Source organism: Thunnus maccoyii, chromosome 18, assembly GCF_910596095.1.
Source record: "Thunnus maccoyii chromosome 18, fThuMac1.1, whole genome shotgun sequence".
NCBI classification, from domain to species: domain Eukaryota; kingdom Metazoa; phylum Chordata; class Actinopteri; order Scombriformes; family Scombridae; genus Thunnus; species Thunnus maccoyii.
The window spans coordinates 9,597,461-9,620,715 of NC_056550.1; the positions used below are offsets into that span (position 1 = coordinate 9,597,461).

Here is a 23,255-nt window from a genome sequence, read left to right on the forward strand (position 1 = left end):
TCATTTGGATGCCCTGCAGCCCTTTTTTCTTCCTTTATGTGCAATAGCAGCAAAGATTTCATTGTATGATATTAATAGGTGAAAAAGTTGATTAGCTGAGTTCTCTCAATTATATGGTGGCTGTGTGCATCTGAAGTTGGTGCGCTGTATGTTAGAGACACATATGAATCTATAGTAAATTATCTTGTGTGCACAATATAAAAAAATTATCACGTTTCAGGACTTTAGGGGATATGTAATTTTCCACATTTTGGTGGACAAAATTGTTGTTTTCCATTCCATTCTAATCAATATGCACAATACTGAGTCATATTCACACAACTAGCGTTAAATAATTAGTTACTACTATTAGTTATTAGTTACACCCATGTTTGTTTAGTCAAAATGTCTCTCATGAGATTTTTGTACCTATGCACTCAACAAAAGGACAAAAATCAAGCACAATGAGTTTCACTATCTTTATTCATAGAAAAATAAGCCACACACATACTGTAGGTTTCTGACCATCTAAAAGATATCTTTGTCCACAGTCATACAGTGGCTATCAATAAAAAAGTTCAAATGTATCCAAGAACAGGCAAGAGGCAGACTGCAGTGTTATTGATAAGAAATGTATTTTCCTCTTCCTTTAACCCCCATCCTGCACCAATATTATAAATTTTAAAATGTGTCATAATTGAAAATAATTGATTATAGGTATTGCATGTTTTCTGACAACTTAAGTCATAGACAACCTAAAAAATTCAATGCATTAGTTCAGTGACAGTGTGTTATCAGATTGCTCATGATAAAAACATGTACACACATACAACAGAGAGACACAATAAAACAACGCCAAAACGCAATTTGTTTCAATAAAAACTTCATACAATATACTGTCTTTAAACTGATTTAAAGATTTTGGAAGCAGATAAATCTTAACGGAACTGATGACAATGACAGTCTGTTACTGATCAAAAGGAATATGTTTCAGAAACATAATCAGTGAGCTATATTTAATTTTTTCATAATGTATTGTTCTAGCTGTGTTTATTAATGGAATGCAAAAGAGAGAAAATTAAAGGCCATTTTAAGAGTTTCATTCCAAATCACCTATCCGGTATTTGAAAAAGGCAACCAAAATTATGTTTGGCATGAAAGCAAAGAATATTATCATCACAGTTACAGTACAAGCACACTTAAGACATTTCTGGGTTGATTAGTCTATGGTCCTTTGTAATGGTGACCTATTGGAGAATCAAATCGAGCTTCCAAAGATAATTTGGATAACAGACGTCCTAACCAGACTGTCCTAAGCATGTACATACATCAGTGTGTGTATATCCAAAGATTAACTCAGATTATGAGAAAAAATACATTTTAAAAAATAATTAATTGGCCTCTTAATGGGCAGGCAAGCAAGAATCATTGCAGAAATCGTGTTTAGGAATGAGACTCTTCATTTGAATCCTCTTCTGTTATTTTAATCAAATACAGTGCTCTAAACATTCACATGCCACCTGCTGCACCTCCCCATGTACTTCCTTTATGTCTTCCATGCCAAGCACCACCCCTCTGGGCACACCTCTCCCGTCTGCCACCCCTTCCACCTCTGAAGGGCTCAGCACTCTGTTCCATACCCTGAACCCCGCCACCTGCCCAGCAAAACCCTCTGAAGGGTCAAACCCCCCACCAACAGTGTCCTGCTCCTGCCCCAGCACCACTGATCCACCTCCAGGAATCTCCCAGCCCTTCCTGAAGTTAGAGCCTGAGGAGGTAAGGCGCCGGTCATTGTAGTGCCAGAAATGACCCTGGATGGAGGACCAGAGGATGCAGAGGTGGTGCCAGCGAGCGTCATGGAGTAAAGACACAGGGAGACGGCGATAGACAGGGTCGCCAATGACGAAGTCAAGAGAAGGTGAGGAGGAGGACGAGGAGGAAGAGGAGGTGTAGGAAGAAGGTGAGAATGGAGAAGAGGAATAGGAATGATGGGAAGATGAGGAGGAAGCAGCGACGGATGCAGATGAGGCAGAGGAGTTACGTCCATACAGAACTAACTGGTTGTCGTTGTCATGCGTGGCATAGGAGAGCAGCGTGCCGACATGTGAGGTGTCCACACGAAGCCACAAACACACAGAAAGTTCAGGAAGGTTGGGGAGACTCAAGGCGAAGGTGACATAGTTCTCCACTGAGGCTGAGGGGAAGAACAGCATGGAGTCCACGTTACAGACTGCAGACAAAAGAAGAGAGAGAATATATTTGGTTTGATTACAAAATTGCCAAATGTTAGGTGGGTGCAGCTTTTCAAATGTGGTGATTTAATGCTTTTCTTCATCAAACATGATAGTAAACTGATTATCTGTGGGTTTGGACCATAGATCGAACAAAATAAGACATAATAAAGACATCACCTTTGACTTGGGAATTTATAATATTTTTCACAGTGTTATGAAATTGTAAAGACAAAATGATTAATCAATTAATTGAGAAAATAATCAGCAGACTAATAAATTATGAAAATCGTTAATTGCAGCCCTACTTCAAAATAAACTAGACCAAACCATCCTGCTTTCTGGTAAACCATTCAAACTGTATATACAGTTGTGAAGGCCAAAGCTAAAAATGTATTCAATGTCAACATCAAACCTACCAAACCACTTGGACCCACATCATATAACCCCCTAAAAATCACATAACAAATAGGAATACGTTGTCAAACAAGACTGAGTTGTGAATTATCTTGTTTTTGTCCCATGAAATTGCAATTTTTATGAACATTTTTACAAGATACAAAAGGGTTTACAGATGCTATTCAGCATGAATGGAAAACAAGGAGATGGATTTTTCAGATGGGGGCAGAACTCAACATTCAACTCCCAGATGGCCGACCCTCACTGTACCTCTCAACACCTCTTTCTCTGTCTTCCTCTCTGTCTGTCCTAAAGTATAAGTGAGTGTGTGTTGTCATGTAACCTGTGAGAGGTGATTTGCAAAAAGATATGAAAAGAGCTTTTGAGTTTGCTGTTGCATGCGATATAACCCACAGATTTTCTGTATGTATATGAATTATAAACCTGCTTCAGTTTGGGTTTCAACATTGTCTGTCCTGTGAAAAACAATGTCACAGGTTGAAAAGTGTTTTCTCCTTCTTTAGGTTGGCTTTTTGCATGGTGAAACATTTTCAAAATACATAAAATATACTGTAATTGTTTCTGTAACTGCCTGAAATTTTAATCCAAGTTGAAGACCTCTTTCAAGAATACTGTAGGCATGTTTAAATGTTTCCTCTTCCAACCATATTCAATATCAGACTCTATGCATGTCAGAAATATTGGTCAGAGTTGCAGACTTACTGGCTGCATCCTTCTTGGGAACTGGCTGTGCTGGGATCTTTTGCCTCAAAGGCAGCTGGAGGAAGTTATGGATTACTGAAGATTCCACTTCTGTGTTGCTTTCTTCTTCTTCTCCTCCATCCCACCCACTCACCCTGGGTTGATACGACTCAGACAGGGACTGAGGGAGGACATCTGAAGCTTGGGGCTGTGGAGCCCCCGGTCTGGTTCTGCTTTGTTTCTCTTCGGGTTCAGGATGGGTTTGAGTCTGGGATAGGGCCTGGGGCCAGGACGGGTGATTTGGGTTGTGTAACTGGGGATGTCTCTGAGGATATAATTGAGCCTGGGATGGTTGCTGGACCTGGGCATGATGATAAGGCACAGTCCGGCGAGACTGGAGCTGCTCCTGCAGGATTGGGTATGGCCGTGTCTGGGCCCCCACCTGGATCTGTGACTGGGGACGGTAAGCGTGAGGTTCAGGCTGTGGTAGGTAGTCAGTAGACTGGGGATAAGGGTTTGGATACTGAATGTGTGCCTGTGGATGAGATTCTGGCTGAGGTCTTTGCTTCTGGGCTTTTGAATGTTTAGGTTGGTTTGGTGTTGCCTGGTATTGATTCTGTTGAGGGGGGTTTCTGTTCTGAGGCATCACCTGGGAATCACTATCAGTCTGAGAATAGCTGGTACTTGCTGGCCTGGGTTGGGTATGTCCATCCAGAATCCTTCCAGGTCTCCCTCCTCTATGCGTCTGGCTTCTCCTGCGTGGTTCGAAGTATTCTTGAGGTGTGATGTTGGAGTTTATGGGTTCGCCCAACCTCCCCAACGCACGAGTGTTACCCCCTCCGTTCCCTTGAAGGACCTCGCCGAGTCGCCCCTCCAGGCGGGTCACACGTAGCTCCTGGTTTTTTAGGGATTCATGCAACCCTTTCAGCCCAACTAGCAGCTCGTCTCGCTGGACTTGAAGGGCAGCCAGCTTTTCCTCTTGGTTCTGGAGCTCCAGGGTTAGGTTGAAGAAGTCTTGACCAAGACCAGGCCTCTGTTTCTGGGAGTGGCGGCGGTTCTCCCTCAGGTTCCTCTCCATCAAAGCCAGACGACCCTCCATCCGCTTACTCTTCTTCTCGAGTTTCCTACTCCACTCTCTAGGATGATAATCATCATTAGAAACACAGATCATACACCTTTTTTCTATAGTCTGGCAAAATGTGGTTATTTGTTAACTTGACCAAGTCCTAAAGGATGCAATTCCTGTCATCTGAACTGGACTATGGTTAACTTCCTCTTACCTCAAATTGCCTTCTCTCCTGTCCTCTCCACTCTGCTCTCTGGAATGCCTTCACTTGCAAAATACAACCAGTGTACAGAGATTTGTCTAAGATATATCAGGCATATTAAGACCTTTAGTGACCAATCTCTAACCTGAGACCTTCTATCTCCTGCGTTGTGCTCTGCTTGAGGTGTTCAAGATCCCGTGATAAGTGGTGGTGATGGTCATTTAGAGCCTGAACACGGCTCTCCAGCCTGATAGAGGAGTTTCTGTTCTGGTTCATGGCCAACATGTCCAAACGGGCCTGGGTCAGCACCTGGAACTGTTGGAACTAACAGAAAAAAATCCCTTGAATAGTCAACATTGTAGCAAGAGTTTTTCCATCATTTCGGCTATCTACAGTACTTACCTACAAAATGACTAATACCACATGAACAAACAGTTTGGTAGTTTCACAAATTGATGGGTAAATTAAGTCCCATGCCTCATTCTACGCGGTTTAAAAAAGGTCTCAAGTTCATGAGGTAATATACAGTTTAGATCTATAGTGCAGGAATGAATGAGAACGTATTGATTTATCATAATATTTAATCTAATCAACTAGTCTACTTGTTGATTGTCATGAAATATGGTACAGACACTCTGATGATGAACCCTAATGTCTTTGTGATTCATTGACTTTTTTTTGTTTTCACTTAATCCACTGAAATATCCCAACAACTACCAAATGGATTGCCACAAAATTTTGTAGACATTCATGGTTCCCAGATTATATAACCTTATGACTTTGGTGATCCCCTGACTTTTCATCTAGCATCATCAGGTCAATTTTTAATTTGTCCAATACTTTTTCTTACCAATTACCTGAAAAATTTACGACATTCCCATTTACCAAGGCTGTACTTTATGTTTAGTGCTAAGTAGTTGATGTTAGCATACTAAACACACTGACCTAAAATAATGAACATGGTAAACATTATACCTGCTAAACATCAGCATTTTAATGTTGTCATTGTGAGCAATGTTAGCATGCTGATGTTAACATTTAGCTCAAAGTCCAGTTGTGCACAGTTGTGTACAGCGTCACAGAGCTGAGAGTTAACAAGATAAGTAGCATCTCTCTAAAGGTTTAATCCCAATAGATTTTAAGGTTTTGGAATATTGATGGTTACAGAGCAGAACAGTTGCAACCTATCCATAGATTTGGTTTTATTCTAAAAGTGGAATACACTTCAGTTTAGAAGTACTATTATGTTAAGATATGTAAACACATACAATAAGTTCTCTAAAAACATAAAACCCAACAGCTGCACAGAGCTACATTTTTGCCGAGGTGGATCAGATAGCCACAATTATAGGCTACTGTAATATTTTGCATCATTCAAAAGTTCAATATGATAATAGCATTTAATAAAAATGTCCATTATCTTACTAAAAGTTAACCATTGTTAATGTAGACACACACACACACACAAACACACAGTTTGATTCAGGTCTACCTGTTCGTTGAGCCGTCTCAGTTTCTGGGACAAAGGATGAATTCCCTGCATCTTTATGGGCTGTGTTTGCATCAGAAGCATGTGGACCATGATCAAGGGCCAATGGGAAGGTCTGAGGCTGCCCATGGTTGAGTGGAGCTTGGATAGATGCAGCTGGGAGCTTGGGTCCCTGTCTGGAAGTGTGGAGGTGAAGCAACAAATAGACAAGAAAATGACATAGCTAAACAGGGCTGGTCTGGATACACACAGTATGCAGACACAATAAACACATGCACACAATACACAAAAGCACTCCCACAAGCTGGGACACAAGAACACTTTCCATTTTCCACAACATCATTGGGGAGCTAAGAGGCACTGCAAATGGATTTAACAGGTTCTTAGCTCTCTCTTGCTCTCCTGCACAAGAAATTAAAGCAAACTCCTCAAAACAATCTACCAATTAATGTCCAGGGTTTACTGATATATAGAATAATGACGGCACATCACTATACAATGTTTCACTATGCTGAGAATCTGAGGGTCACCTTTTTCATGATTTCCTTTATCTTTGGTGTTTTACTTTCAGCTACAATACCACCTTGAGGTTGTTTTTCTTGCATCTTCTATGGATAAAGTTTATTACTGTTTGAAATCAGTCAGCACAAGTAGAAAAGAGAATTTTTGATATGGAAATTTTATTATGACAGACTATTACTTTAACAAACAAAAATAGCAAGCAATGTGATCTAAATTTAAAAAACACACATTTTCATCAATTGATATGAGTGTATCCATGCTTGTATATGTGTGTATGTTAGTGTACGTGTGTGTGGCTGTAATGAAGCGGTAAATCTCATGATGTGTGGGCTGAGGGAGAAGCAGTCTGTACTTTTCTCTTCCCTCTGACTCAGCTAGCAGGGGATCTGGTTCTCTTCTTCCTCTTCTGCTTTTTCATAAATGGCCCAATTCAGGAATCACGCTGTTCATCCTCCTCTTCTGCTTACTGCTCATGACCAGGTTACAACACTGTGGCTTCATTTACACTGGACTTTACAGACTCACTACTGACTACAATAATCTGACCAATATGTCATTTTAAAGCCAATTAAGCTACAAACAATAGCCAACATTTTGAGTCCATATTCTGCAACAGTTTTCATTCCACAAATGAGGTTCACACCTTAAATTCCAATTTCATTTCAATTATGGAAGTTCAGTGTAAACACAGTCTTTAGTTTCACTTTCATTGTGACTGTCTGACATGTAGCTAGCCTTTGTCAGTTTTAGTCGGACTGGAAAACCCTGGACTGCATGCTGCCCACTGGAACATCAAGTTCATTACTTCAGCAAGGTAGACGTGACTGCTTTTAAACAAAAGTCTTCATATGTAACTTTTTTTTTTATTCCTAACCAATAAAGAAGGACCACCTGGACGCTTTTTTTCACTTTAGTAATATTTCATCTGTCTTGCAGTGTACAGATAAGATAAATCAGACACCTTTGAGAAAGGCTGATATTTGCCATCTAACAGCTGTACAGTCCACTGCTGCGGACATGGATGAAAAGACTCCTCTGCTGAATAGAAGACCAACATCATCTGAATCTCAGGTTAGAAATATTTAACTTATTTTAGAGCACTATTCCCTAAATTTGGTGTTGTAAAATTACATCAACAGCTCATAGATGTGTAAGTGTTTAATTTTGCAAGAACAACAAAGAATGAATTCTCCTTCACATGTTTATGGATTACTGTCTCACTCATCCTGCTGAATTTGTTTAGTTCTTGTTCAGTACAACATTGAAATTGATTGCCAGAATGAGAGGTATAATGGAAAAACAGCATTTAGAAGCGATGTTAGATTGCAGAAAATGCTGAGTTTAGTCTGGGAACAGTCTACCAGACGCCAAGTGTAAATGTTGAGTACTTTATTTCTATTAAATTAATTTCTGAGATCAACACTGATATTTACTTTAATATTTAGGCAAACACTTCCTTTTAACTTGAATATAGTAGATTAACTTCTTTTCTTAAATATCTAATTTATCCACATCCCTCCATCCCAGATCAGTAACTCCAAACTGTTCCTGGCTGTCTTTGCGGCTGTCCTGGGGAACTTCAGCTTCGGTTACTCCCTCGTCTATCCATCCCCTGTCTTGCCAAAGCTCAAGAGCCCTGATGCCGACCCTCGGCTCAGAATGAACACGGAGCAGGCCGCCTGGTTTGGCTCAATCTACACACTGGGTGCAGCAGCCGGCGGGCTGGGGGCCATGCTGCTCAACGACATGATTGGACGGAAGCTGAGCATCATGATGTCAGCAGTGCCCTCGACTATTGGGTAAATCTCAGTTATTTTATTATATAAATAAAGGTGTATTATGTATTATATTCAAGAGCACAGTAAAACAATATGATCTGAAAATATTGTTTTGTCTGAGCCTTTAAGAGTAAATTATGTCACATGATTGTAATTTCACACCCTTATTTATAGAAGGAAAATGCAAACTGCATTTAATTTTACTATTTTTTTTACAATCATGTCCATCATGATTCAGGAAAACTCGGAGGAACAACTGCATAGATGCAAAATTAAAACAAGACTAGGTCAAAACCTAATATATGGCTGGACTGTGTTTGGTGAATGTGTGAAATTGTGGCCAATTTGTTACAGGGATAGTCAGTGGTAGTGTTTATAATGTGAATTCCTGGATATTAAATGTTCATCTGCAATTTTCTGTAGTGGTCCCAGTAATATTTGCTGGTAAAGTGTACTGAAGTAGCATATCGCATGACATGGGTAAGCGATGTTTGAGTCAAAAAAAAGGTTATAAATGCAGATGCAAGAACAGTACTTTTCACTCATATCTTGGGATATTTGATTTGAAAGAGAGCTTCTTTCGAATCAAATAAAATTCTAATTATAACTATTAATTATCTGTTAATTCCCCTTGCTCTTTCATCTGTTTGACTCTGCAGATGTCTCTCGTTTTTCACTCTGTATTGAGGGTTTTGTCAGAGTGATGGTTATTTGGGGTGCTTTAACTGTGGGCTCCCTTTCATGCCTCTATGCACCTTTTTTCTGCCTCTTTTCTGGTCGATGATCATGGAGGCTGTGGTAGAAATTGCAAATGAAAGTTTTGACAGCATTTTGGGTGCAAATTCAGGAGGCTTATCTCTACCTGGTTACCACAGCTACAGTCAAATCAAGCCCACTGCAGAGCAGCCGCCCCACACTAACCTGATATAACAGCTACATGAGTCGCATGTTTTACCTGCAAGACTCGTGTTTAATGCTGTTGTTCATCGTTCGTAATGTGAAAACAACAAGAGCAACGGCCAATGGGGACACCCCAACACTTGGCTGGCTGACCAATGGTATAATTTCATCACTCACTCATGCACTCACTCACTCATGGAGAAACGCAGTTACAGGGCTGGTCCGTGACCGGTCCAGCCAATAAAATTGCAAAAGGAGACAATAATATTGTTCATTCTCTGTTCTGAATGAACTTAAATCCATTGATGCCATCATGTATTTAAAAGTGCACACACAGCAGTAAAAACATAACAGTGTAATTGGGGTTTGTCATGATGTTTGTGTGTGTTGTGTTTTTATCTTTTTTCTCAGCTACATGCTGCTGGGAGGGGCCGTGGACTTGTGGATGCTCCAAGTTGGCCGATTCCTTACAGGTGTTGCCGGGGGGATGACTGCAGCATCCATTCCCGTAGGTTACCATGGTTACAGAAGCTTTTCTTTTTTTCCTTATTTATGCAAGTTTTCCCCTTCTTTGTTCCAACTCCCAATGCCTGTAACAAAACCCCTGTTCTTTGCAATGGTAGATAGGAACTTGACCCCTTTTCTATCACTGAGCTTGTGATGACATCAATTACGTAAATGGTTGTGGCCGTATGTGTGTTAGTTATGTGTCATGTGTCACAGGTTTACATATCAGAGATCTCCCACAAAGCAGTGAGAGGAGCTCTGGGATCCTGCCCTCAGATCACTGCTGTGTTTGGAGCCCTGGCGCTCTATGCTCTGGGTAAGAACAAACCACTACTGCTGCATAAACTACTGCTATCATGACTAGAAAATTAAGATTAGTAGTTTACTATTATAAACTACTAATCTTAACAGCATCAAAACAGACCAAAATGCAATGCTGCCACAAGACAAGTTGAGATATGAGTGAAGAGTCTCAAATTTTTCCTGCATTCTTGCTCCTGCTATCATAATCTCAACATCATGTATGATGCACAGGTCTGGTGGTACCGTGGCGGTGGCTTGCAGTGGCGGGGGAGGTGCCGGCAGTAGTGATGGTTGTGCTGCTGACGTTCATGCCTTGCTCCCCCAGGAGGCTTCTCTCTCTGGGCAGAGAGCAGGAGGCTGAGAAGGCCCTCCGCTGGCTGAGAGGGAAACACTACGACACACACATCGAGCTCAGTGCCATACAGGTGAGAGGCAGCAGCAGATATAATGTGTTTTAACAATTTAAGGGGACATTCAATCAACCAGTGGAAACACACTGATATCGGTTTTAAGGTTGAGACGGAGGAGGTTTTAAGGTTATAACATCATCTTGTACACCAACATAGATTTCAGTGAATTAAAAAAAATAAGTAAACGCATAGTACTCACATAGGTTTTTGTGGGGGGGGTTTGTGTGTGTGTGTGTGTGTCTCCTAATGCAGCACAGCATCAGCACACAGAGTAAAGTCACATTGTCCCAGCTGGCCACACCTGTCTATTACCGGCCAATCATCATCTCAGTGGTGATGCGTTTCCTGCAGCAAATGACGGGTATCACTCCCATCCTGGTTTACCTGGAGCCCATCTTTTCCCAGAGTAAAGTCTCGCTGGAGCCCAGGTAGGAGATCCATTCTGTTCACATATATCTATATTATCTATTAAAGCTTGACTTGACTTTCTAATGCTATAAATGTCTGATCTTTCCACCAGTTAGGTCACAAGCACTGTGCAAATCATATATTGTCAATTTCAATCCCAAGATCCTACAAAGACTGACTAACTCTTGTTATGTATCTGTCAGGTATGATGCTGCCATTGTAGGTGCAGTCCGCCTCTTTTCTGTTGCCATGGCAGCCTGTTTGATGGACAGGGCAGGACGCAAAGCTCTGCTGTACATGTCGAGCCTGTTGATGTTCTTGTCCAGTCTGACTCTGACCATGATCTCCCACACCACGCCTTGCCCTCCTGGCCCCGCCCCTCCAAACCTCACTGCGAGTTTGGACTACAGCCCCAATAACTACACTGGAAACATTTTGTATGCCAGCCATCAAACGTCAGCAGACCTCATCCCTCTCATCAGCACTGTGGTGTTTATATTTGGTGAGTGTCAAAACCAACACATTTGGCTGAAAATCCATAGTTTACCTAATCACACCCTTGTTTTTAGCCATACTAGCAGCATGGCTGTAGGGATGGCGATATTGATCTACCATTTGGGCAATTGGTCCACCAATTTGGTTCAGATCAATACATGGTTCATATGCTTAGTTTAATGTTCCCCAGAGGATGAATCATGCTGACTTAAGTGGTCCACTTTCTCCATTGCCACCATGAGGATGACACCAGTGTGAAATATCTTGACACAGATGAGAAGGATTACCATGAAGTTTGGTACAATTTGTAAAGGCCCCTAGAGGAATACATTTTAATAACTTTTGGGATCCCCTGACCTTTTTTCTTGCACCATTAGCAAGTTAAAGTTTTAATTTATTCTGTGAAATAGCATGACATTTACTAGATGTATTGGCACAAATTTTGTTGAGACAGTCATGATACCCAGAAAATGTTTCCTAATGACAGATTTTCATCTAGCACCACCATGAGGTTTATGGTTAAATGACATTTCTCTACAATTGGATTGTCATGAAGTTTGCTACAGATGTTCATGGTCAATATGAATTCTAATGACTTTCATGATCCTCTGACTTTTCCTCCAGTGCTATCATCAGCTCAAAATTTTAATGTGTCCAGTACTCTGGTTTATGTCTTCATACTTTCAAAACTAATGACATTCCCATCAGCCTCAGCTGTACTTGTTTAGTGCTAATTAGCAAATCTTAGCATGTTAACAGGCTACACTAAGATGGTGAAGTATAGTCTTGTTTTTAGTTCATTTAGATTCACACTGCCCAGATACAAGCAAACTAGCACTTGTAAACAAACATCACATGAGTACATAGATACAATTAGCCTTTTGTACTGGACTGACATTTGATAACCTGTAAGACATGTGTCCCCATATTGAACTAAGCATGTGCTGTTTGCTGTTATATACCCTCTGTCTTGTTCCAACAAGTTATGAGCACACAGAAAATAACTGAATGTGAGCGTCTCTCCAAACTGCCGTTTGTCCTCAGGTTATTTTGTCATACTCTTCTCATACTCAATTAAACTGGTTGAGGTGATCAGATTCTCACAATTTATTTGACTGGTTGGGAAAATTTTTCAAATGTCACGGTGCGATTATGCAGTGCCACTTAAATTCAAATGAGTAAGAGTAAGGGAGTAAACAGATCTTTTTTGTGTCTTTTTCAAACTGCTTAATTATTTATTTATGCATTTAATGTACTTTGACATGATCTGCTTTAATATGAGCTGTTTGCTTTGACATCACATTGTTGGTTGTCTCCTAGGATACGCCATGGGATGGGGGCCAATCACATGGTTGTTGATGTCAGAGGTGTTGCCATTGGTTGCCAGGGGCGTGGCTTCAGGCTTGTGTGTGACTGTCAGCTGGTTGACGGCCTTCATGCTCACTCATGCCTTCTCACACCTGGTGGACAGCTACGGCCTGTACGTGCCCTACCTGTGTTTCACAGTGGTTTGTGTGTTCTGTCTGCTGTTCACGGCAGTGTTCATCCCAGAGACTCGCAACCGCTCGCTGGAGGAAATAGAAAACTATTTCAGGACAGGACGCACATTTACCATCAATCGGAGTCATTCTACTGCACAGTCGAGCTGAAGCTTATAGATCAGAATATGACAAACTTTTTTATATTTTCTATTTTTGTTTCTGGTGTGGGATGGGGTGTGAAACGTTTAACAATCATTATGTTCTACAATGATTACTGTCAGCAATTACTAAGGCTATGCTGTCACACTCATCTCTAATATATACTCTCACATGGTCAAGAAGCAGGTTACCATTTATTCTCAGGTTTTATGTTTAACTAATATACCATGTTATCATATAATAGTGACATTTTAATATAAACAAATGTACATTTTCCTATCCTCCCACTCCAACAGCGGAAACACAGCCTCCCTTTTTTCTTTAGTCAGTGGCAGTGGTACAATAATGCACTCTGACATGTCAGAATATTGATGGACTCAGTAGAAGAAATACTAATCCACTATGCAATGTGCTGTTCTTCACCTTCTTGTGTGTTCTTGCTTATCTAAATCACACAATGTATAGTGACCTACATTATGAAATTCATTCAGTATGTAGAATACAGTATGCACTATTGTTATGTACAATTAGTGACCCAAAAGTGACTTTTCTGTTTAACTCTTTTGGTTTATTAAAACACATTTTAGCATTAAATACTTAAAAAATGCATTTTAATTTTCAATTTGCTGACAATGGGAGCAGCTCAATCTGCTTAGCTGTCCGTCATGTTGTTTAGAGTGTGTAACTTCTTTAGAGATCGACAAGGCCAAGAACTGGGGGCCACTTTTGGTTGTTTTGTGTGTACATGCTTTTTTGTCCCTGTGGTATCACACACCCACATTTAATATATAATTTGAATGCTTGCATTGCACAAGCTTTTGTATTTGTACTGTAATCAATCACAGTCTCAGTGTCAGGTGCCATGCTGTTCATACAAAATGATTTGTTCTGTAAAGAAGCCACAATTTATTTGTTTATGGTCATGGACAGAAAGACAAACAAGAGAGCGTCTACATTAACTTCATGTTAGAAAATCCAGCAGACAACAGCACCATTAGCACTGTTTCACTGACTTGAGAGACGCATTGCAAAGTTATTCCAACCCTAGATCTGCAATTAGTTGATTAATCAGTTAGTCGATTAACAGAAAAGTAATCCCCAACTATAATTGAATAATTGTTTAAGTTTTAAATGCCCAAAGATTTGCTGTTTTCAACTTCTCAAATGGGATGATTTTATGCTTTTCTTTGTCATACGTGATAGTAAACTGAATATCTTTGCGTTTTGGACCATTGGTCGGACAAAACAAGACATCTGAAGACATCACCTTTGACTGTAATGGTCATTATTCACTATTGTCTGACATGTTATAAACTAACCTAAGTTGCAGCCCTAGTTAACCCCAATTGCTGCTGATTTTGTTGCAGGCTGGACCATTATTTTGTTATATAATCAGTTATGAAGGGTTGAAAAACTGAAAATGATCAATAAAAGAATCAGTTGAATGATTTCTTGTTACAGGTTACATTGACTGACAACGTGCTTCAAAAATAAGCAACAAAATCTAAATATACTTACAAAATATGAGCCAAATAAACCATAAAATATCCTTAAAATTTTGTTAACCCTCTCAACAAACAGGTAGCCAGCTGTCTTGGGAAAAAAAAACTGGTTCATCATCCACTCTGTGGTTAAAAAAAAGCGGACAGGAAGTGATGTTGTCAGCACGTTTTGGTAGCTCAGCAGGCCAGGTCACATGCCGCAGTGTGTGCTCTCAGTGTCGTAGGTTTGAGTCTGACTCACAGCCAGCGATGCACATCAGTGCCTCGCTATCTTCCCAGATCTCTAGCAACAGCATAGAGCTCATCTATATGTTATTAATCATAGCATATAATTATGGATGGACTATTGACATTAAATTGTATACAATTATACATATAACTATACAAATGCACATTATTCCAATTATAAGTAGTAAATATGAACAATTACACAAGATTTTCTTAATTGGTTTCACAAAGAAATGTATAATACACTGTGATCCTGTAGCTACGTTTGGTTTGTTTTATGAGGAAAGCTGCCAGTTTTTACTGAATCAGGCATTGTTTATTTAATATTAATAAACCGATACATGATCTTGCTATCTGAGTAAAGTCAAACACAGAAAATCAAAACAAATGATCAATTCTTTCATTATTTTCTATATTGTATAGCAGAGGATGCAGAGTAAATAATATACAGTATTAAACTTGATAGTACAAAATAATAGATAGATACAAGTTCTAGTAGATCATATAAATATAAAAACTAAACATCTCTCTGAAAGTCTCCATAGTGTTGAAAAGTTATCGGATTGGGTTACATTACACAGTCAAGTGTTCCTGTTATTAGGTCCACCCCGTAGTAGATGTCACTTTAAAGAGTCCAAAGGTATGTATTGTACAAAGTAGAGATGATTATGTGTATACAATACAGTCTTATGTAAAGCTGTGTTGTCTATAAGGTGTTTAACATTCTATAAAAGAAGGGAAGACACACCACAGGTTTCAGTTTGTTTGTGTGTGTATGTGCCTGTGTATGTGTGAGCTCTTTAGACACACCTTACTTGCAGTGTATTCAATGATGGCAGGCAAAAGAAAAGCTGTAAAACAGCCTTAGTGTGGGAATGTCTAGTTTGACATGTAAAACCATCTTGTGCAGAACATACAATTAAATCTAACCTTTACAATGCATTGTAATGTACACATGAAAACCGCCTTTACAAAACAAGTGTTAAAGTGGATGTGACGGTGCATTTCTGAGACAGTTTTTGCTTGGTAGTGTATTTCTCTCAATGGATTACTGGTATAGTCGCACATACATAAACTGTAATTGTCAGAGACTACTCAGGAAAGAGTTTTAATATATTCCATAATCTTATGTATGGAAGTATGGAAGTGCTGTCAAATGCCTCATGGAAGCTCTATAATTGTTGAATGCTGCCAAAAATAATTGCTCTCTGATGTTTAATGTCTAATGTTTAATGTCTTTTGAAAAAACCTCAACTGAAAACCTGCTCCACTTTTAAAATGATTTAGTCTTCATCCCATTGATTTAAAAATATCTGACTCTGAAATGTTTCACGATAAACCTAAAAGTGAAAGCAATCTTGACTTCATTCTTGTTCATTATGCCACGCTACATTTATTCTTTTGAACAGAACAGCATCAAAGGGTAAGAGTACTAAAAGGCAGACAAGCAGGTAAACAAAAGAAAAGACAAAGTCAGATGGATTGAAAAGAAAGACAGACAGACATTGAGATGGAAAGAGAGGCAGACAGCAAAGACAGCAGGTACATGGAGACATCGGTGGATGAACACAGTCTAACTCATATTGTTCATGCAGTGTTTATATACCAGGTGAGTCAGAGACTATTTTTATATTTTTGACTCTACCCACTTCCCTCCTTCACTTCCTTAATCACCGATTCCTTCCCTCTCTCCTTCCTCCTTCCACCTATACTTTGCCGTGCCTGTTTCATCTCTATCAAAAAAGATGCTTAAACCATTACATTGTAATATATTAAAATATGTTATACTGATATGAGTGTCTTTGCACCTTTGAGTCAGAGTTTATGTTTTTTTATGGAAGTGTACTGTAATAGTGTGAAGTGTCCCATATATGATGTTTCCCACATTTATTTATTTTATGCCATTATTTAACACTGTATTCACTTGTAATCATTTGTAGTTTTATCTACAGCTGTTATTTTAAGTGTTTTAGGTTAACTTGACTTCTCTGATTGTGAAACACATTACTTCTCTTCTTTTGATCTTATCCAAATGAAGTGATATATTAAAATAATCACAGCATTCTTTTTGCTTCAGGAGTGCATTTTTATCTGCTGGACCAATTATTTTCATATTACCTGACGAACAGAAAACACTGTCTGTGTTTCCTCTGCCCCTTAAACAACAAGGTGTACCACAAGGTTCAATTCTAGGTCCTCTTTAGTTACACGTGTGGTATTGATGTCCAATGTTATGGAGATGATTCTCAACTATACCTTTTAAGGAAATTACTGTAGATTAGGTCATTGTTCAGTGTGGGATGTCTGCAGTTCAACTCAAGTTCTTGGTATTAGACATCTTGATTTTATGTTAGCACTAACAAATACAGAAACATCAAGGCAGCCTATAAAAGTTTAGGCAACACTGAGCAACCAAAAGAAACACAAAATCTTATTCTATAAAGGAATATGGCTAAAATCAGATTCTGTTTCTCACCAGCATAAAGAGAAATAGAATAATAATTTCTCCATTGTTTGCTTATTCACTTTAAGATGGGCCAAAACTGGAAATAGATTTTATTGATAATTAGGCTCCCCAGAGCTGTGCTCAAGCCACAGTACATACCACAGTTTTTAAACCCCTTTTAAATCACAGAGCAGTGTTAAGAGCTTGGCTATCTTTTTTCTATCTGCTTGGGGCTAAAAGCAAATGACTAAATGCTAAAAGTGACAGATAAACCTGCTGTCAGTGTCAGAGAATCTATTCTTTGTAAATATCCTCATTAAAAGGGCTATTTCTGCACAAAAAAATTACAAATGCACAAAAAGGTATTTGTAAATTTGTTGCATGCTTTCATATTGAACTTAACTATTTTATATGTCCATCCAATTATAAGTAGTTATGTCTTGTGACATGTATTATGTCTTGCCAAATGTTTGATTTGACCCTGTTGTTGGTATTTTTACCTGTTGCACTGGTTTCAGAAGTTTGCGTGTATGGATAAAACTCAATATTATTACTTTTATTGATTGGTTCTAATCTTAGTAGCATAACCAGAAATTTGGTTCTGTGTGTTTTCTCCTTTCTTTAATAGAATACTTGGGTATCAAAAATAGATGAATTATCATTACCATTAGCATTTTCATTAGTATCAGTATTAACATTCTGTCCAAGCTATTATAGGGAAAAGGGGATAAACCTCTGCCTTGAAATTTCTAAAAAATATCCAAGTTAAAATGGAAACAGACAACTTTTCAAAAAAGTTGTATTATTGTTTGCACTGCTATCGCAAAGAGAACTGGATTGCTTTCCGTTTTCCTCAAAGCGTAGCTCTGTGAAAAAATGATAAACAGAGGAGAGAAGAAAGAAGCATGTTCACTGAACAGGTAAATTGAAATCGTCACGATTTTATATTGAATTTGGGAACAGGCAAAAACTATTGTAATGATGTGCATTTCATACTAATAAGATAGTCTGAGTTATTGCTTCACACAAACAATTAACTGAAACAAGGGGAGTAACATTAGAAATAACATTAGGAGAAAAAGGATGAGTTTGTTCATTCATTTTGTCTACAATGGAGACATGAAAGCAGATTCCTTAGTATGTGTTCAGAAAAGCCTGGGTTGGTAGCATGTTTATGTTTTTGCAAAATGAAAGAAACTGCGCAATGGAGACGGTGATAACATATTTTCTGTCTGTTGATTTTCATGAACAAGTAGATGAGCCTGACAGCCAGCCTGACTGGATACTGATCCAGTATTATATGGCTGTAGGGCTGATAGCTTAGCTAACTGATTTCTAGAGGGCTGTCTTCTCGTTAGCCACGGTAGCTAACGGGAAGACAGCCCTCTAGAAATCAAAAGACAAGTTTATTCAGGTAATATACTAAATGCAACCAAAAGTAGCATACGCAGATATAAGTAGTGTGTCATCAGATTTACCTGTATTCCACATTTATTATATAACAATAAGACCGTAGAAAGAGGTTGGCCACCTAACAAATTATTATGAGATATAGATACCAATAAACAAAAGCGCTATTCTCTTCCTCTTTTGGTTGCGCAATGGTTGACACACTTTCTTTTCGAGCCTTCATTTTCCTGGGAGATCGTACCCAGTAGCAGACAGAATTACATACTGAATGTAAAGCCTATAGAGAACCAATCTAAATGCAGATGATGTCATTATTCTATAGCCATTACACTGTGCAATCAACATTTACTTCATAATGATAAGTTAAAGCAAAAAAGTTGTCTATTTGCACTTTAATTCTAGCCATCAAAACACACACACACACACACACACACACACACACACACACACATACCTCAGCCTTTCTACAGGAATGTAAAAAACTCTGTAAGGATTGGTCTACTCTCTGGAATGTGGTTCATCAGGCCCATCGAAACATACACTTGCACAGACACATACAGACACATACAGACACACACACACACACACGCACACACACACACACACACACACACATACATACACACACACATACACACACACATACGCACGCCTAACACCACCTCACCTAGTTGACATCATATGCAAAGGGAAACACCCCACACTCTCACACACACCTTTGGCTCCATAGATCCTCCACCTGTTTTGGGGGGGGTGAGGGAAGAATATAAAAGAAGAACCGGAAGCTAAACATAAAAATGTATTTAATATTTAAATATTTACTATTTTAGTGGGTTGGCTTATTTTAAATGTTGAGGTAATCTGAAATGAAACTCTCTTTACATTTACCACCAACATACACTGAAAGACACTTCCATTTTATAGTGGACAAGGATCAAAATGTGTTGTCTCTTTCCACATAATAGAATTGCTGTCCACTTTGCAACACATAGATGGATGCCTCTTGAATCCTATGTATATGTATATATATATATATATATATATACTGTATATACTGCATCAGAGCACTTTATTAAAGTTATACGATACTACTACTGAAATACACATTTTTATGAATGCATGATTAAATTTTTACAGTATTTTAACCAGACTTGTTTGTAACATTTGAAAACTTTGGGATCTTTATTAGACAGAGAAATAATGTCTGGATTGATAAGACTGGGCTCCAGGCTGACTGGTCTTTGGTTCAAATCCCTATTATGTTCCAGCCTCTTACATGTTAGGACAGACACTCAACCCCCAGCAGTACTCTGTGATCCAGTGACCAACAGTAGAAAAATGTGGTTGAACTGGCCTGCTCCCAGCTGACATAAAGCTGACATCTTTTGAGCTGAAATTCAATGATGCCAACATAACAAAAGGACACTCAGGCAGGTTTTATATGCTAAACAAAATCAAATGTAGTAAATATTCACACAGGAAAAATGCAGTCAAAAGACACATAGTCTTACATTTTGGGAAATATGCTCATTCGCTTTCTGGTGGAGAGTTTAGATGAGAAGATTGAGAGTAGTATCAATGCTCTCGTCTAACTCTCCGCAAGAAAACAAATAATCATATTTCCCAAAATGTCAAAGTTTTGTTCTACGCTAGTGTTTATAGCTCATGGGTCACTGACCATACTGAGAAATTTACTTTGCTTCACTCTTTACTGTATTTACATACAACATTGAAAGTTGCAAAATTCTATACCTATAAAATTATGCATGACAGCTCAAAATCGTTTGGACAAATCTTGTTTAAATGTATATTTAGTCCAAAATGTGTCTGTTCTGAATACTGAATATGAGGAATTCTTGCAACCTTTGCCCTAGATAACCATTTTGCTCCTAGGACTTTTGCCTAAAGCTTAGTCTGGTTTGTTCATACACTGTATGCACACAAATGCGTGTATTCATGTTCAGATTTCAAAAAATAGCCTGTAAAAATTGCATTTAACTTTAACTTTACAACCAGTTTGTTAATTAATCATTTACTAATCTCACAGAATTTCTTCTATATGAGCAAATGGGTGAGATCGTTCAACCTAATATGAGGAGCCACCTTGAAGAATGCCATTGGTCTGAGTTTCAGTGCGGAGTTTTAGTGTAATATCATCATCCAAGTGTTTCATGCTAACGTGAAGGGAACAACTTTGAATTTTTATCATTCTTGGGGGGAAATGGTCCATTTTTAGTGAATGCAAACATGTGTAAACTTATGTCACTAGAGCTTGTCAATGGCCCTCTGGTCCCATTCCAGGACTAAAACAATGATCGCCTCAAGTCTGTGTTAAATCATATCGTCTGCTTAAAGGAGGGAAACAGGTTATTCTCACTTCAGAGAGTGACACACACAAATACACACACACACACACACACACACACACACACACACACACACACTCCCTCAACAATTTCTCAGAAACAAAGAACAAGGTAAAAATGAGCAGTACTGCCTTTGAAAGTCACTCAGAGTGACTCATGTACCGCTGCATATTCACGTCTTTGTCAATTAGGGCAGGGCAGTGGGTGTGTCCAGGGAGGCTTTTAGAGGTACAGGTGTGACAGGTGAACCTGTCAGTTACAACCTGTCTGGACTGTACATCAGCAGCAGTTCACACACACATCTCTGCATACTGACGACAACACCCCGCCAAGGTAAGACTGTCAGAAATGAATATGTGATGTACAGAGAGAGGATTTGATTTAATACTGTAGGATTGAGAGATCAGATTTTATGTTTCTTGAGTTTGTAAGATGAAAACTGAAGATGTAACAGTTGATGTTTAGCCAGTGAATAAAATCAACAATATCTTAAATGCTTAGGCAGGAAAGGACTGTTTATTATTATAAAGTTAAGATGAAAAAAAGAGGACTTTTTATCTCCAGCATTTTATCTCCTATTAAATCATTGTTAATACATTCATTTTGAGCTAAATCTGTTGTGGTTTTACAACTGCAATGTGATGACAAGCACAAGAGGTTTTATAGGCTCCAGCTGAGTCTGGAGGAGCCAGACAAGAAGAAATTTTTTTGTTTGTTTGCTTATTCCTGGTCATGTTTGCTGCAGTTCGCTTTTTCCTTTTTGTTTCTGTTCATTTGTTTTAGTTATTATTTGGCATTTTAAGTTTTATACAACATGTAAAGGCATGGGTGTAGCCCACACTACATGCAGCTGTGAAACTCTCCTTCTCTCTTGTTCTGTGAACTAGAGTCCGGTATTTCTAGGTTTAGAGTGAACCTGTCATTTAGCAGAACTATTACTGTAGGACCTGTGGGGATGTTAGACTCCTTATATGACATAAAGAGAAAGGAGGCATTAAATCACACGACAACAAATGTCAAGGATAACAATAAATTCCAAGATTTATTTCATTGTGCTTATTGATGTCTGTGCATCTGCAGACTGTAACATTTAGTGTCTTTCACAGAGTGTACTTTTAGAGAGAAGGAGGATCTCCTGTGAAATCTTCTCACTCTCACTTACTAAAGACATTTTGGATATTAATGGACTTGATCTGATGTTGTTTTATTCTGTACATGTGTGGGTGTTGTTTTAACTTTAACTTAGTGTTCTTTAGGTTCTTTGTTACATGTTCACTTATATCTGGATTGGGTTTTGGATTAGTTAGTAATTAGTAATTAGTAGTTAGTAATTGTAAAGGTAGTAGTAGTATCACTAGTTTTGCAGCATCAGTTGTGCTAACTGTAGCAGTACTACAATAGCTGTAGTAGAAATGGTAGGAATACTAACCATAGTAACAATGAGAAACATGCTAGATTAAATATGTGGTGCGTGTAGGTTTTAGTGCTCATGTATATCAAACCTGTGCCTGTAACTTTATAAAGAAGTGGTGTAGAGTCGCAATAACGTCTTAAATTGACAAGTGGCTACAGGTGGAAAATTCTACTGTTACAATTATTAACTATTAACTATAATTGTATACAGCAAATATTAAGAATGAGTTTGTTTGTAAAATCCTCATATGATTTTGTATTGTAATATAGTTGTTCATATGAAATGAGCAACTATACCGCAACCACAAGAACAACAGAAATAATGAGAAAAAACTGGACCATGATATTTATAGGCTACTATATAGTTTATTGTTATATAATATGTAGTAATGGTTAAAATCTACTAATTTCCAGGAAATACATGTTTGGATCAAATCCTATTCTATTCTATGTAAGCTGGATATACAGTGAAGCACTGTGGAACAGTGAACCTTTGTTTTGGGGGGATGTTTCCTGTGTGTTTTGGCTGATTAGGGGTCAGATCAGAATCAACGCCAATCCGAAAATAACAGTGATTGAACTAAATAGAGAAAAAATTTAAACAACACTCTAGTTGAGCTTTGATGCATTAAATTCAACAGCTGCTGGAAAGATATCTCTATCTCTCTGAAATGATAAGTGATGAGTGGTTAAATGGGTAATTTCCAGTTAAATTACCCCCTCCTTCATCAGCTGATCAGCTTTGACCAGGACAGATGTCACATACAGTATGGCCACACCCATGACTCAGATGTGTCTCAGGGTGTTAACTTGTCTACATGACAAATCGGCCTGCTTAGCATCAGAGAGAGTGACAGTC

General features: G+C 38.6%; 2 protein-coding genes across 2 annotated transcripts; one reads left to right on the forward strand and one right to left on the reverse strand.

The window, feature by feature from the left end:
* Positions 1-1,466: 1,466 nt before the first annotated feature.
* LOC121884685 (pentraxin-4) lies at positions 1,467-6,247 on the reverse strand. The gene is made up of 5 exons (XM_042393641.1): positions 6,072-6,247; positions 4,725-4,903; positions 3,333-4,447; positions 2,000-2,209; positions 1,467-1,894 (listed from the first exon to the last, which is right to left on the reverse strand). Exons 1-5 carry the CDS (start codon positions 6,195-6,197, stop codon positions 1,467-1,469), a joined length of 2,058 nt encoding a protein of 685 aa, XP_042249575.1. The 5' UTR covers positions 6,198-6,247.
* slc2a6 (solute carrier family 2 member 6) lies at positions 6,196-13,625 on the forward strand. The gene is made up of 10 exons (XM_042392344.1): positions 6,196-6,258; positions 7,321-7,404; positions 7,527-7,661; positions 8,118-8,389; positions 9,680-9,776; positions 9,992-10,091; positions 10,310-10,503; positions 10,741-10,916; positions 11,100-11,398; positions 12,712-13,625. The coding sequence occupies exons 1-10, from the start codon at positions 6,196-6,198 to the stop codon at positions 13,038-13,040; spliced, it is 1,749 nt and encodes a 582-aa protein (XP_042248278.1). The 3' UTR covers positions 13,041-13,625.
* Positions 13,626-23,255: the final 9,630 nt, after the last annotated feature.

Coding starts and splice junctions, on each gene's coding strand:
- slc2a6 (XM_042392344.1), top strand. CDS start 6,196: ATGGTTGAGTGGAGCTTGGATAGATGCAGCTGGGAGCTTGGGTCCCTG. Junction 7,405..7,526: donor AAGTTCATTACTTCAGCAAG/GTAGACGTGACT, acceptor TCTGTCTTGCAG/TGTACAGATAAGATAAATCA. Junction 7,662..8,117: donor CAACATCATCTGAATCTCAG/GTTAGAAATATT, acceptor CCTCCATCCCAG/ATCAGTAACTCCAAACTGTT.
- LOC121884685 (XM_042393641.1), bottom strand. CDS start 6,197: ATGGGCAGCCTCAGACCTTCCCATTGGCCCTTGATCATGGTCCACATG. Junction 4,904..6,071: donor TGAGACGGCTCAACGAACAG/GTAGACCTGAAT, acceptor TTTTTCTGTTAG/TTCCAACAGTTCCAGGTGCT. Junction 2,210..3,332: donor TCCCAAGAAGGATGCAGCCA/GTAAGTCTGCAA, acceptor TTTTGTCTGCAG/TCTGTAACGTGGACTCCATG.